Genomic DNA, 16893 nt, shown 5'->3' with positions numbered 1-16893 from the left:
ATCATGACAAGAAAACCACTGAGAAGATAGTTAGTCCCAGGATCTGTTGCCATGAGAAGGACTAGAAATAAACTTCTGTATATGTAAATTAAGGAAATAAAAAGGCAAGACTATCGGAGATAGCTAAGGTGCAATTCTACTTAACCCCAGGGTAATAAATATAGTCATAATGCACGCACACATCACTTATTAAGCAATAACTCTTTGCTGGACTTTCTCTTAGCCTTCTGTCATCTCAGTTAGTTTTTACAACCTTTCTGTTGGTTGTAGATATTATAATTAGCATTTACACAGCCGAGGGATTCGAGGTCCTGAATGGTTGTGTCTTGCCCAAGATAAAATTACTAGTTGACTGTAGCTCTGCCAGGTCAAAACTATGTCCTCTGGCTTCAGAGCTTATCTGCATTGCTCTCTATTGCCTCTTGGATGCAATAATACATCTTTTTGCACTTTCCTTTATCAATTGTTCTTCGGTTTAGATTTCACATTATTTTCCCCAAACAAAATCACCTTAACCTAACAACTGGATTATAGCAATTAGCTGGTTATATTAGTAACCATGTGTACACCTCTGCTAAAAATGGACTCTCTTGGGTGTGCAGAAAAGGGAACCCTTGTATACTATGGATGGAAATGCAAATTGGTACAGCCACTATGGAAAACAGTAGGGAGGTTCCTTAAAAAAATCTAAAAGTAGAGCTGCCATATGATCCAGAAATTCCATTCCGAGGCATATATCCAGAAAAGAGAAAAACTCTAATTGGAAAAGATGCGTACACCCCAATGTACATAGCAGTACTATTTATAATAGCCAAGACATGGAAGCAACCCAAGTGCCCATTGACAGATGATTGGTTTAAGGATATGTGATATAAATACATATATATACATGTATATATACATATATACATACATATATAATAGAATATTACTCAGCCATAAGAAAGAATAAAATATTGCCATTTGCAGCAATGTGGATGGACCTAGAGATTATCATACTAAGTGAAGTAAGTCCAACAAAGACAGATATTTTGTGGTATTACTTATACATGTAACCTAAAAATACAAATGAATCTATATACAAAGCAGAAACAGACTCAAAAACATAGAAAACAAACTTCTAGTTGCCAAAGGGGAAAGGGGTGGGGAAGGGACAAATTAAGAGTATGGGATTAACAGATACAAACTAGTATACATAGAGTAGATAAGAAACAAGAGTTTACTACATAGCATAGGAAACTATATTCAGTATCTTTAATAACAAACTATGATGGAAAATAATCTGAAAATTACATATATATATATATAATTAACTGGATTACTTTATTGTACATCTGAAACTAACACAATACTGTAAATAAACTATACTTCAATTTTTAAAAACGGACTCTCTTCTCTTTGGAGTGGACTCAAGCTGGGACCAAGATGGGAAAGGAGATAAGGAACAAAAGAGTCTTTCCTGGCTGAAAGTTCATAGCTGTACTGAGGGACAGTACACACACTGTGAGAAACAGGTATGGAAAGATCCAGTGCCTTATTGAAGCATACATGAAATTAGGCTGCAACTAAATTCATGCTGACCTGTAAAGGCTGGTGCAAAAAGCATAGTAAAAAAGATGAGCCTGTATGGATACTAAGAATAAGGTCATTTCTTTCTAAAAGAAATATTAGTTATAGTGTGCTAAAGTAAGGTAGGGAATAAAAAACAATATGAGGGATCACCTAATTTCCTATTGACCATGAAGAATGTAAAGCCAGTACCATCACCATAGTCAGTGATTCAAAGGGAGAAAAAACAAAAACAATATCTTATTTTTGTTGTTGTTGTTTAGTTGCTAAGTCATGTCTGACTCTTTGTGACCCCATGGACTGTAGCCCACCAGGCTCCTCTGTCTAGGGGATTTCCCAGGCAAGAATACTGGAGTGGGTTGCCATTTCCTTTTCCAGGGAATCTTCCCAACCCAGGGATTGAACCTGCATCTCCTTCATCAACAGACAAGATTCTTTATCACTGAGTCACCAGGGAAGACCAACATCTTATTTTAGTAGCATCTAATTCCAACCATGATTAACTTTCTGGCAATATTTCCAAGCTAGTGTGTGTTCATTCAAACAACACCTACTCTGTGCCTAGCACAGTGGGGGAAAAAGATGAGCCCAAAATAGTTACTGCCTTGAGGAACACATATTGGTAGGGATGATAAGACATGGGCACATATAAAAAAAGACAAAAGGTGCTAAGGTTATAAATGCCACTGGAAAAGCACAGGTGAGGTCCTGTAAAGTCCTAGAGAGGAGGGAGTTTAGTCCTAATTTATAGGATTAAAAAAAAAAATCATGGAGGAGGTAGCGTTTGAGCCAGCCTCTGAAGGAGAAGCAGGATTTAGGGGTGGAGAAACTGGAATGAAGGTGGGAAGGCAAAGAAGAGAGAAAGACCCTCCCACTAGTATTTATCCAAATCAAAACCACAGTGAAGTATCACCTCACATGGGTCAAAATGGCCATCATCAAAAAGGTCTAATAAATGTTGGAGAGCGTGCCAAGAAAAGGGAATGCCCCTACACTGTTGGTGGGAATGTAAATTGGTACAGCCACTGGAGAGAACAGTATGAAGGTTCCTTAAAAAAACAGAAATAGAGTTATATGATCCAGCAATCCCACTCCCGGGCATATATCCAGAAAAGAGAAAAACTCTATTTCCAAAAGATATATGCACCCCAATGTTCATAGCAGCACTGTTTATAAGAGCCAAGACATGGAAGCAATCCAAATATCCATCAATTGAGGAATGGATAAAGAAGATGTGGGACATATATACAATGGAATATTAGTCATAAAAAAGAATGAAATAATGCCGTTGCCAGCAACATGGATGGACCTAGAGATTATCATCTATGAGTGAAGTAAGTCAGACAGAGAAAGACAAATATGATTTCGCTTATATGCATAATCTAAAAAAATGATACAAATGAACTATTTACAAAACAGAAACAAACTCAGAGAACAAACTTATGGTTACTGGGGTGGAGGGAGGAGGATGGGGGAATGAATAGATTAGAAGTTTTCGACTGACATGTACACACTGCTATATTTAAAATGGATAACCGAAAGGACTACTGCATAACACAGGGAACTCTGCTCAACACTCCGTAATGACCTAAACGGGAAAAGAATTTGAAAAAGAATAGATACATGTATAACTTAATGTCTTTGCTGTATACCTGAAACTAACACAACACTGTTAATCAACTCTACCCCAATATAAAATAAAAAATTAAACAAAACAAAATAAACAAACAAGACATATGTGACCTGAGGACTACCTATGTTAGCATCTAAGGAGGCTGCATTTGAGCTAGGGCTTCAGGAGTAGGTAGGATTTTCACAGATGAAATCCGAGGGAAAGGATTTTCTAGAGACAGGCAATATTCTCTCCTTTCAAGTCTTACTGTACATGTTGTATAGATATAACTAAGGAAGCCATTTTGTCACTTTTTCTTCCCAGCCTTATTGTGAAATGGTTGCTTCTCATTCACCCCAAACTGGCTTACCATATGAATGGGATTAGATGCTCTGACCAATCAGAGACTGACATTGGTTACTCTTCTATTGGTTTACTAAGGTTTCAAACTTTTAAGATGCCCAATTTAAGTGCACCAAATTCAGATGTAAAACCACCATTTCAGGCCACCCCCAGTCATCTACATTGTTGTAGGGATGGTTTCTCAAAGCGAAAGTCTATGGACCACCTGCATCAGAATGGATGATGAGGCCAGTTTAAAAGCACATCCCAGGGCCCCTCCCCAAGGCCACCAAAACAGAATCTCTGTGGTTGTGGTCCAGGGAGGTGAAATTCAACAATTTCTCCGGTAATTCTAAGCACACTGAAGTTTGAAAGATATTGAGGGGCTGAGGAGAGAGTAAAGGCACAAAAGTGAGACCACACAAGAACAATGTGGGAAGAACCCGAGGTGCAAGAATTCAAGCATGTGGACCTATAAAGGTAACTCAGAAGACCTTCACTGTCAGAGTCAGGGGTGGACACATTCTGCAGGCACCAGGGAGCCATTCCTTTCAGTGGCAGAGTGGGGTGGTTAGGAGCCTAGAGTCCAGAGCCAGACTTCCACGGTTCAGATCTTAGCTCTTTGACTCACTAGCTGCTGCTGCTGCTGCTGCTGCTAAGTCGCTTCAGTCGTGTCCGACTCTGTGCGACCCCATAGACGGCAGCCCACCAGGCTTCCCCGTCCCTGGGATTCTCCAAGCAAGAACACTGGAGTGGGTTGCCATTTCCTTCTCCAATGCAAGAAAGTGAAAAGTGAAAGTGAAGTCGCTCAGTCGTGTCCGACTCTAGCGACCTCATGGACTGCAGCCTACCTGGCTCCTCCGTCCATGGGATTTTCCAGGCAAAAGTACTGGAGTGGGGTGCCATTGCCTTCTCCGGACTCACTAGCTACATAGCCTTGAAAAAGGATCTTAACCTCTTTCTGCCTCAGTTTCATCATCTGTAAAATGAGGTTAATAATCATAACCTCCCCCCTCCACGGGGTTGTCATGAAATTAAATGAGTTCATATCTGTAAAATGCATAGAACTGCGACTGGCATTGAGTAAGTACAATGTGTGTCAGCATAAAGACTTCTGAGTAGGGGTGTAGCACAGTTAAGGCTATCTCTTTGGAAGATTAAGCTGGCAGTAATGTATGGGAAGGCTTACTGATAGCTCAGCTGGTAAAGAATCCTGCAATGCAGGAGACCCCGGTTCAGTTCCTGGGTCGGGAAGATCCACTGGAGAAGGGATAGGCTACCCACTCCAGTATTCTTGGGCTACCCTGGTGGCTCAGCTGGTAAAGAATCCATCTGCAATGCGGGAGACCTGGGTTTGATCTCTGGTTTGGGAAGATCCTATGGAGAAGGGAAAGGTTACTCAATCCAGTATTCTGGCCTGGAGAATTCCATGGACTGTATAGTCCATGGGGTCGCAAAGAGTCAGACAGGACTGAGTGACTTTCACTTTCAATGTATGGGAGTCAACCACCCATTTGCTACTAGCAAATCCTATCATATTTTCCCTCTATTTCAGTGGCTCTCAACCTTGGCTGCACATTGGAATCACCTCCTTCATCCCCCTTTCCCCTTACCAAGGTAATTCCAATATGTACCCACAGCCAAGAACCAGTGTTCTAAATATACAGTTATCCCTTGGTATCTTCAGGGCATTGGTTCCAAAGGACCCTTGCAGATACCAAAATGCAAGGATGCTCAAGTCCCTTATATAAAGTGGCATAGTATTTGCATATAGCCTATACACACACTCCCATACACTTTAAATCATCTCTAGATTACTTATAATACCTAAGTATTAAAAGTTGGGAATACAATGTAAATGCCATGTAAATGGTTGGCAGCCCAGAGCAAATTCAAGTTTTGCTTTTTGGAACTTTCTGGATTTATTTTTTCTCCAATATGTTCAGACCATGGTTAGTTAAATCTGAGGATTCAGCACTTACTGTATTTCAAATTTGTTCAGTATTTGTTATTGAATCCTCACTTTATGGAAGACAGTGTCCTAGGTCCTCTTCCTGCATTATCTCATTTAAACTTAACAACAGTTTGGAGGTTGGTGCTAACATAATCCTCAATGTAAAGACTGCTAGAAAGGTGAGTATATACATGGCTCATGATCACCCAGCTTGAAAGTAGCAGGACTGGGATTAGAATCAAGGCAGCCTGGCTCCAGAAGACCTCAGTCTGAACCACTACTCTATACTCTGTCCCCCACCCTGAATCTTGGCCTCTCATACCAGAGAGACTGACTGCTACATCCATTCTCTTGGTCTCTCTACTTGTCTTCTTTCCTCCCTCCAATCTAGTCTGGACACAATAACCAGTGAGATCTTGTAAGACATCAACTGGATCACATCACGTCTCCTGCACAACTTTCTACTGGCTTCCCACTTCACAATGGAAATCCAAACTTGTTACCATGGCCTTGAAGGTCCTGCATCATCTGACTCCTGTTCACCTCTCTAGTCTCACCAAATGTCAGTTACGACCACAATCACTATATTCCTACCACACTGGTCCCAAGCTCCTTGAATGCTCTAAGCTCTTCCTTGCCTGGTCATTTGAACTTTTTTTTTTTTCTTTCTGCTTGGTATACTCTTCCCCCAGGACCTTTGCATGGATTACTCCTTTTCATCTTTCAAGTCTGAGCTTAAATGTCATCTCAGAGAAGCCTTTCCAACAACTCAACTAAATGCCTTCACCTCTTCTTTTCTATCTCAATCCCTTGTTTATTTACTTTACAATACATACATCGTTTATATTTAGATATGTGTTTCCTTGTTTGTTTATTGTCTTCTCTGGTAAAATGTGGGTTCCACAAGGGCAAAGAACATACCCTGGCTGCTATGTATGCCACATACGGTTATATAGGTTGTGTCCTGCATAAGGGTGCCTCAGCTAAGGAGGTATATTCACAAGGATTTTTCGGCAAATGGGAAGTCAAGTATCTTAAGTAAGGTGATCCTTTCTGTAATTCACATGAAGATGCCATACAGTCTAGCAGCGCCCTGTGTGACTACTATGTTTACCATTATGTATCCAGCTTCTAGCACAGTGCCGAGCATACAGTAGATGTTCAATGAGCATGTTAACTGGATGGAAGGGAAGAAGACAAAATTAGGAGGGAAAGTGGGAAAAGGGGGGGTATAAAGGACTGCTGATAGATTTGGTAATCTGAGAAGAGGTAATAAAGGAGAAATTAAAGGTAATGCTATTTGATCTTGGAAACCTAAAGAATAAAAAGAGTACCGTCATCAAAGAAATGAAACTCAAAGAAGAAAAAACTGGCTTTGAGAAGATGACAATTCCATTTTGAATATAATTTGAGAAGATGATGCCTTCCATTTTGCTGTTATTGAGTTTGTCAGCATTTTACCGTGGGATTTGAAAAATACCCCTACCTTTGCCCAGCATAATCTTCAAAATGTTCACATCAGTGCTTTGGGAGGCAAAGTCTTCCTGTTAAGGCTGTGTATGGAAAAGCCCTATGTTTTACAATACAATAACGGAGGGGCCAAGCTAGATGAATCTCACCCCTCTCCCCCTGCTGTGCTGCAATGCGGTTTCTTTAGGGCAGTGACCCTTAAAAACAATGCTTTTATTTTTTTCCTTTTGTAATTGAAAGCACCCTTAAAATTTAAGGCTAGCATAGAAAATTCCCTTTTGCTAGAACACTGGACAGGTATTTCCCTCTTCTAAATCCTGCTACTCAAGATGGTAGCACCTGGGGTCTTGGAATACAGGATACCTACCTCTGCACACCCGGCAGCAGGAATCTGGAACAGAGACTGGGAAAGCACAGGTTAACTTGGGGCAAGTCTTGAGACCACAGTACACATTGCCCTCCTGCTGGGGAGAAACGAAATTAAGGTCAGAAGGAGCTGAAGTTCATGTAAAGGCTTTAGCTCAGTACCTGGGATGAGTAGGGGTTCAAACATAATACATCCTTTCCCCCTGCTCTTCCGCAGTCAGTCCTAGGCACTTCTTAAATTTTATGATGCGTTTATTTTTTTTCCATTTATTATTTCTCCATGCCAGAGACTGAGTCACAGAAGAGATGGTAATCCTCATCAGGCACCCTGGTCTAAGATAGAACAAAGTATCAGGTTCTATCTATTACATTCTCTGGGCCACACAATTAGATGGTGATGTAATCAGTATACCTTATTCATGAAGTATACAATTCTTTTGACAAGTAATGTCACAGGAATCATTATGATCAAGCATTTTTCGAGATATTTTTCTTTGCAGGGCAAAGAACTATCTCGTTAACAGAACATGTCAGAGATGGGAACCAAGAGACACCACATTTTCTTGTGAATTGGACTGATACTGCTAGATGGTGCCAGTGGCTTTTCCACCCATAGCATTTCCAAGGCATCAAATAACCGAGTTCTTCAGATGAAAGCTCTTGTGGTATAATGATTGTGAAGAGAAGTACAGATCAAGATCATCAGCTCATCTTTGTCCTAAAGTTTTAAGACAAGGATATGGCTGGGTCCAACCTTTTCAACAGAGATTATCAGGGTTGATGAAGACCAGGGAGGCTTACGATTTAGATGCGCTTCATCCTCTTTCAGTCAAGTACCCTACAGTGTAGGCTTAAACTAAAGGTATGTGTATGGAAGAGCTCTTATGTGGGTAGAGGACATTGAAATACAGGGTCTTACCGAGCAGCTGCACTGGGTGCACTGGTTGGGCTGCCGGTTCTGAAAGAGCCCTTCAGCCATGAACAGCTCACCGTGTTGGTAAGTGGTTCCGTTGTATTCACACGACTTGCTGGTCATTTTATTGTTCGCTGGGGGTAAGGAGTCTTCTGGGACAGGGTGGAAAAAAACCACACCAAGTATTGGCATCATTGCAAAGAATTTCACAAATTCCCAAACAAACAGCAGGTGGGGCTGTACAACACAGAGGGAGTTAAAAATAGCCCCTGATTCAGGGGCTAATGACTTCAATAATATTAAAGCAGCCAGACAGGAATAACAACTAACATGACCAACCATCCAACCCTTCACTTGTTGGGCATTTATTGAGCACCTACTATGTGGGCTTCCCTGGTGGCTCAGAGGTTAAAGCATCTGCCTCCAATGCAGGAGACCCGGGTTCAATCCCTGGGTTGGGAAGATCCCCTGGAGAAGGAAATGGTAACCCACTCCAGTATTCTTGCCTGGAGAATCCCATGGACGGAGAAGCCTGGTGGGCTACAGTCCATGGGGTTGCAAAAGAGTCGGACACGACTGAGCAACTTCACTATATACTAGGCACTGTGATAGGCACTAGGCAGAGATTAGTGAAGAAAGACAAGGCTCCTGCCATGATAGAGCTACCAGTCTTAGACAAAGAAGGTATTAACTTATCTCGAGGGAGGGAGCCTTTTCAGATGAGGAACCACCTATTATAACTACCCGGTAACTTTACCGTCTCCCATGTTTTATTATACTTGGCGTGTGCTTGTTCCAGCCTCTGGAGTCTGCTTGTTTTCAATCCCTCCACTAAGATGGCCCCCTTCCTTCTCCTCTTTTCCATCTACTGAAGTCCTGTCTGATTTTCAAGGACCAGCAAAAGTTACCTTTTATTGAACAAGTGCCCAGATTAAACTAATCATCAGTGTACAGATTAACAATAGATACAAGCAGAGCTGTGGGATAGTGGGGGAAGAGAAATAAGGAGAGTTGTGTGTTTCCTGACAAGGAAGCTTAGAGAGTTAGACCATTCTGGGACCCTCCTACACTGTTGGTGGGAATATAAATTGGTATGCCCACTATGGAGAACAGTATGGAGGTTCCTTAAAAACTAAAAATAGAGTTGTCATATGATCCAGCAATCCCACTCCTGGGCATATATCCAGAGAAAACTATAATTCAAAAAGAACATTGTGCTCCAATATTCATAGCAGCACTATTTACAATAGCCAAGACATGCAGGTAACATAAATGTCCATCAACATAAATAAGATAAATAAGATGTGGTACTGAGTAAGCCAAAAAGTTCATTTGGGTTAAAGTAAAAATAAAAGACACATTTTTCATTTTTACTAAGAACTTCATTAAACAAAGTATTCACTAACCTAAAGAACTTTTTGGCCAACGCAATATGCAATGGAATACTACTAATCTATAATAAAAGAAAGAAATATTGCCATTTGCAGCAACATAGGTGGGCCTAGAGATTATACTAAGTGAAGTAAGTCAGGAAGAGAAAAGCAAACACTGTATGCTATCACTTATATGTGAAATCTAAAAAAATAATATAAATGAATTTATATTAAAACAGAAACAGACTCACAGAAATAGAAAATGAACTTACAGTTACCAAAGAGAAAAGGGAGAGGCAGAAAGGGATAAATTAGGAGTACGGGATTAATAGGTACCAACTAATATACATCAAGGCTGTATATTGTCACCCTACTTATTTAACTTATATGCAGAGTACATCATGAGAAATGCTGGGCTGGAAGAAGCACAAGCTGGAATCAAGATTGCCGGGAGAAATATCAATAACCTCAGATATGCAAAGGATACCACCCTTATGGCAGAAAGTGAAGAGGAACTAAAAAGCCTCTTGATGAAAGTGAAAGTGGAGAGCGAAAAAGTTGGCTTAAAGCTCAACATTCAGAAAACTAAGATCAGGGCATCTGGTCCCATCACTTCATGGGAAATAGATGGGGAAACAGTGGAAACAGTGTCAGACTTTATTTTTGGGGGCTCCAAAATCACTGCAGATGGTGACTGCAGCCATGAAATTAAAAGACGCTTACTCCTTGGAAGGAAAGTTATGACCAACCTAGATAGCATATTGAAAAGCAGAGACATTACTTTGCCAACAAAGGTCCATCTAGTCAAGGCTATGGTTTTTCCAGTGGTCATATATGGATGTGAGTTGGACTGTGAAGAAAGCTGAGCCCTGAAGAATTTATGCTTTTGAACTGTGGTGTTGGAGAAGACTCTTGAGAGTCCCTTGGACTGCAAGGAGATCCAACCAGTCCATTCTGAAGGAGATCAGCCCTGGGATTTCTTTGGAAGGAATGATGCTAAAGCTGAAACTCCAGTACTTTGGCCACCTCATGCGAAGAGTTGATTCATTGGAAAAGACTCTGATGCTGGGAGGGATTGGGGGCAGGAGGAGAAGGGGATGACAGAGGATGAGATGGCTGGATGGCATCACTGACTAGATGGACGTGAGTCTGAGTGAACTCCAGGAGTTGGTGATGGACAGGGAGGCCTGGTGTGCTGTGATTCATGGGGTCGCAAAGAGTCAGACACGACTGAGTGACTGAACTGAACTGAACTGAACTGAATATACATAAAGTAAATAAGCAACAAGGGCTGTGTTCAATGTCTTATAATAACCTATAGTGGAAAATAACCTGAAAAATGTATGTATAACTGAATCAATTTTCTGTATACCTGAAAAAAAAAACACTATGGTAAATTATAATTCCATAAAAATGTTTTTTTAAGAGACCATCCTTTTTTTCCCATTACTCAAAACTATAATGAAAATGAATCCATTTTATGGGGGGGGTGGTAAATGATACTCAATATAACTTAAAAAAAATAAAATTGTTCTCAGAATGTAGTTAAAAATTATAAGGACTAATAATAATATCCATCATCATCATAAAATAAGAGTTAACATTTATTGAGCCCCAAATAATATGCTAGGCTTTACATCATTGGTTATTACTAAGAACATTCTGATGTAGATAATAAAGTATGCCCATTTTGCTGATGAGGAAACTAAGGCTTAAGAAATGAATTGACTCCCAAGGTCACACAACTTGTTAATGGTAGCACCAGGACCTGACTGATTCAAGAATCTTACCTCCTAGGGTGCCAATCACTTCAAACCTGTCACAAAGAAAGGACCATTTAATTTAAAACTCAAACTACAGAACATGAAAGCTGTGTTGTCCCTGTAGAATGTATGGCCTCAAATACCCAGAAAACATCACACTTTCTTTGGCTTCAGTGATTAGATTAACTAACTCAATTCTATACTTTGCTATATAAGTTGATCTAACTTCAATTTCTGAGTAAATCTCTCCTTTGTTGTTAAGTACTTATTAAAGACCCCTTACAGGATACAAAGAAAGTTCCTTCATTTTGTTTTAAAAGAAAAAGTTTTAAATCTGAGCGAGAGTCTAACTCAAACCTTTTGGCCTGGGCTGACTCCCTATTCCTGCCCAAAGTACACACATAACCAGACAGCTGCAGCTGGCATACATGAGTGAAACCCAATGGAGAGAGTACAGGAGCAGGCCATTTGCCCCCTGGGCCCTAATAATACCAAATCTCTGTATTTTGTGGTGAAGGAAAACTAGGGTGACCTATAAAATAATATTCACCATGACTTACAGAAGCTGGTGAGTATTTGGAATACTGAAAGGAAAAAAAAAAGTTTGGGATATTTTTTTGCCTCAAAAGAATGTGGGCTGAGTTCTGAACTGTGTCTTCCACCGAGGGATCAATGAGGAGGCAACTGTGTAGGGTGAGGTTTTCCAGCGAGCCTTGACCTTGAGAGTCTTTCTTGTAACCGTCTTCAGAGAAATCCCGCATGGAGTCTATTCATCTACTCAACAGGAGATGGGGAGAAAGCAAAAATGAGGAAGACAAAATAGAATCAAAGAAAAAGAAACCAATTGTGGTGATGCTTAATGCTAGTTTTACACAATAAATTTATCTTAACAACTTCTCGTTTATTATGATTTCATTCTTCTAATATCCCTAACAGAATGGGGGAGTGAGAATTATGAATATGAGGCTACTGATACCTCAAAAGATTTGGTCCATGTCACACTGCTATTAATAGAAGAGTCAACAAGGAAATATAGTTTTCGTGCCTTGATTTGTGCTCTTTTCACACCATGTGTATTAAAACTGGGGAGCAGAAAGGAAATGAAATCAGTCCCTGGAAGAGATATCTGCACTTTCAGGTTTATTGCCACATTATTCATAATAGCCAAGATAGGGAGACAGCCTAAGTGGTGTCCATCCTATACCCCATATCCTTGGATGAAAGGATAATGAAATTGTAGTGCATATATATGTGTCTGTGTGTGCTAAGTCACTTCAGTCATGTCCAACTCTGTGCAACCCTATGGATTGTAGCTCACTAGGCTCTTCTGTCCATGGGATTCTCTACACATATATATTTCTTATATATATATATATATATATATATATATATACATTTCCTATACATGTATATATATATAGATATACATACACACACAACGGAATATTATTCAGCCTTAAAAAGGAGATCCTGCCATTTGCAACAACATGGTTGAACCTGGAGGACATCCTACTAAGTAAGCCAGTTACAGAAAGAAAAAAATGACATAATCTAACTTATATGTGAAATCTTAGAAATAAACAGAAGCAGAGATTAGAATGGTGGTTACCAGGGACAGGGAGGTGTGAGAAATGGGGAGATACTGGTCACAGGGTACAAAATTGCACGTATGTAGGATGAGTAAGTCCAGATATCTAAAGTACAGCATGTTGGCTATAATTAATAATACTGTATTGTGTACTGAAAATTTGCTAAGAAAGTAGATTTCAGATGCTCTCATCAAAAAATAAATGAGATGATGTTCATTAGCTTAACTGTGGTAACCATTTCAACATGTCTATCAGATCAGCATGCTGTAACCTTAAAATACATTTGATTTTTACTAAAGGAATTTTTTAAAATCTAGGGGCTGGCAGGATCACTGAGTCATAATCCAATCTTGGGCACCCACTTCCCATAACCTTGCACAAGTCACATTACCTCTTTGGGCCTCAGCTTTTCTATCTAAGAATATGGAACTCAGATCTCTCCTGGCATCTCTGAAGGCCAACACAGCATGCAAGGAACTGCAGAGGCAAGAACAACCACCTTGGACTGTACATTCTACCTTTTTAGATTTTCCAAGGTGGGTGGGCTTCTACCCAGCTATCCTTAGAATGCATCCTGTGTTCCTGGCCAAAAACTGGAAGAAAATTAGTCTGAAGAAAGACTGGCTTCAGGGCCCCTCAGGGGAATGCTCCAACAGAAGTGACCAGGCTCCACGGCTTCTAGCCTCCCATTTCCAGTTAAATTGCACACAGCACTCTGGGGAGGAGTGGAAGGATACTGCCAGGTATGCAGACGAGCATTCAGCCATCTGATTACAGTTGTGTTGCAAAAAGAAACTGTTCATTCTCCCCTGGTGAGGGATGATCTATGTAAGTAGAACTCTGACTTATGGGGTGCTCTGAAAACATCCCCTTATACTCAATGTTTCTAACCACCTTTTCTTTCACTGATGCCTAAAATGCCATCATTAGAAGTCCATTCTTTTGGATTAAGTGACTGTCTATTGCCATGTGTGCGTGCTAAGTCACTTCAGTCACATCCAACTCTTTGCAACCCCAAGGACTGTAGCCAGCGAGGCTCCTCTTTCCATGGGATTTTCCAGTCAAGAATACTGGATTGGGTTGCCATGCCCTCATCCAGGGGATCTTCCTGACCCAGGAATCGAATTCACATCTCTTATGTCTCCTGCATTGGCAGACAGGTTCTTTACCACTAGCGCCACCTGGGAAGCCCTGTCTATTGACAATCAGGTATTATAATCCCAAAACTTCTCTGTGAGGATACACATTGTCAGTAATATCTTAGTGTGAATAACCTGATGACATGTTTCTTCCCCCTTCAGAGTGACTGGTAATTTTTACCAAGAAGTCTGTGGTCCTTTCCCATGTCCTCTGGTACACCATTCTCTCCCCTCCTGGCACTGCCCCTCTTCCTATCCTCTGAAACCCAAAGTCTTCATGCTGGTGGCTCTCTTCTCCACTCTCCCCACCATCAAATTTCTACTTCCTTAGCAGGCCAGTTCTTGGCTAGTCAGAAAGGCCTCTTGTAAGTCAGGAGATAAATCAACTCTCAGTGTTTATGAAATAAATGCAAACCTCTTCAGAGCTCCCAGCCATGATCGCTAATCTCCTCGACTCTGAGCCCTCCCCCTTTTTGCCATTGCTATTGTTACTCTGGTTCCTATTTTATTTTTGATGGCTGATCCTGAAGACAGTGTTTCTAGTCTGGTTCTGTCTCATTCTAGTGGTGTAGTTCCAGCAGATCCACAGGCCATTTTGGAGGTGGTGGTGGAGCAGGGAATATGGAGATGAAGGTAAAGGGCTTGAAATGTTATGTTCCCTTGAGACACAGGCACACATACACATAAACACACATATACAATGGAATTCTATTCAGCCATAAAAAAGAATGAAATCTTGCCATTTGCAAGAACATAAATGGGCCTTGAGGACATTATGCTAAATGAAATAAACCAGACAGAGAAAGACAAATACCATATGATCTCATTTATACATGGAATCTAAAAAATAAACTCCAAGCCTGTAGATACAGAGAACAGATGGGTGGTTGCCAAAGGCAGGAGGTTGGGGGGTGGGTGAAATGGGTAAAGGAGGTTCAAAGGACTTATAAAATAAAAAATTTATGGGGAAGGGATATACATCATGGTGACTATAGTTAATAAGAGTGTATTACTTTGTCAACAAAGGTCTGTCTAGTCAAGGCTATGGTTTTTCCAGTGGTCATGTATGGATATGAGAGTTAAAGATAAAGAAAGCTGAGCACCGAAGAATTGATGCTTTTGAACTGTGGTGTTGGAGAAGACTCTTGAGAGTCCCTTGGACTGCAAGGAGATTCAACAAGTCCATCCTAAAGGAGATCAGTCCTGGGTATTCACTGGAAGGACTGATGTTGAAGCTGAAACTCCAATACTTTGGCCACCTGATGCGAAGAACGGACTCATTTGAAAAGACCCTGGTGCTGGGAAAGATTGAGGGCAGAAGGAGAAGGGGATGACAGAGGATGAGATGGTTGGATGGCATCACCAACTCAATGGACATGGGTTTGGGTGGACTCCGGGAGTTGGTGATGGACAGGGAGGCCTGGCATGCTGTGGTTTATGAGGTCACAAAGAGTCGGACTTGACTGAGCAACTAAACTGAACTGAACTGTATATTTTAAGGTTGCTAAGAGAATAAATCTTAAAAGTCCTCAACATAAGAAAAAAATTTGTATATATAAATTTTTAAATATATAGATGTTAACTAAACTTACTGAGTTGATCATTTTTGAAATATAAACAGATATTGAATCATTATGTTGCACACCTGAAACAAATATGTCACACATCAATTGAAAAAAAACTACACTAAATTATCAGATTTGCAAAAATTCAAAAGTTTGATTAATAAACTCTCAGTAAAGCTGTGGAGAATTTATACAAATACTATGGAGGCTATTTAGCAATATCATTCAGTTTAAAAATATATGTATTTTTCACCAAGCAATCCTACTTTTAATAATTCACACTACAGATATACTCCATGTGTGAAAAATCTAAGTTATTCATTGCACCATCGTTTGTGATGGCAAAAGATTGGAAACAACTTCTGTGTCCATCAGTAGACATCTGGTTAAATACATGATGGCTGATTAATGCAATGAAAAAGTATGCAGCTGTATAAACGAATGAGTAAGCTTTCTATGTACTAATACAAAAAATAGATTAAATGAAAAAAACTGCAAAGTGAAAAATGATTCAGATAACATACTGTGTTTTTTGTAAAAAGAATATATTTTTGAAAGAGTTTATATTCACATTCATAAAGAAAATCTGGAAGGATACATAGAAAAATACTAAAAGTTATAAGGGGGTGCTACGTTTTGAGGGGAAGGGTAAGAATTGGATGGATTGTGGGACAGGGGTGAATTAGACATCTTACTGCATACTTTTACACATACCTCTATCAACATAAGGACCTCCCTGGTAGCTCAGCTGGTAAAGAATCTGCCTGCAATGCAGGAGATCCTGGTTTGAATCCCGGGTTGGGAAGGTCCCCTGGAGAAGGGATAGGCTACCCACTTCAGTAGTTGGCTTGGGCTTCCCTGGTGGCTCAGATGGTAAAGAATCTGCCTGCAATGGGGGAGACTTGGGTTTGATCCCTGGGTTGGGAAGATCCCCTGTAGGAGGGCATAGCAGCCCACTCCAGTATTCCTGGTTGGAAAATCCCCATGGACAGAGGAGCCTGGTAGGCTATAGTCCATGGGGTTACAAAGAGTCAGACACAACTGAGCAACTAAGCACAGCACAGCTATGAACATAAATACATATGATCATATATACACATATATACATAAGCATTTACATTCTTAAATGATACAAATGTATTTTGCATTGAAAAACTAAATTTGAAGAGTTTATACTTAGAAAAAATTCTAAGTCAAGGCCAGGGGCTAGACTTGATGACTATTTTGGGTCCCTTCCA

The 16893-nt window shown here is 40.3% G+C and overlaps 1 protein-coding gene and 1 non-coding gene across 11 annotated transcripts in view; one reads left to right on the top strand and one right to left on the bottom strand.

Annotated features, from left to right (window-relative positions):
- The window catches only part of CHRDL1 (chordin like 1), a 135588-nt gene that overhangs the window by 41051 nt on the left and 77644 nt on the right, over window positions 1-16893 (bottom strand). For 4 of the 10 annotated variants that reach the window (XM_025277292.3, XM_006071605.4, XM_025277287.3 and 1 more), the window contains exons 5-6: window positions 8233-8378; window positions 7315-7411 (exon numbers count right to left, since the gene is read on the bottom strand). The exons of 1 other annotated variant lie outside the window; for it this stretch is intronic. In XM_025277292.3, the coding sequence (XP_025133077.1) occupies window positions 7315-7411; window positions 8233-8378 (243 nt within the window). The remainder of the gene's footprint in view (window positions 1-7314; window positions 7412-8232; window positions 8379-16893) is intronic. 5 more of the 10 variants (XM_044937462.2, XM_006071603.4, XM_025277290.3 and 2 more) reach the window with 3 other exon arrangements.
- TRNAW-CCA lies at window positions 8617-8688 on the top strand. Its single transcript has one exon. It is a non-coding gene; the product is annotated as a tRNA-Trp (tRNA).

The sequence above is a fragment of the Bubalus bubalis genome, chromosome X (genome assembly GCF_019923935.1).
Source record: "Bubalus bubalis isolate 160015118507 breed Murrah chromosome X, NDDB_SH_1, whole genome shotgun sequence".
NCBI lineage: Eukaryota > Metazoa > Chordata > Mammalia > Artiodactyla > Bovidae > Bubalus > Bubalus bubalis.
The sequence above is the reverse complement of the archived record's forward strand: the minus strand, read 5'-3'. Positions and strand labels throughout refer to the sequence as shown.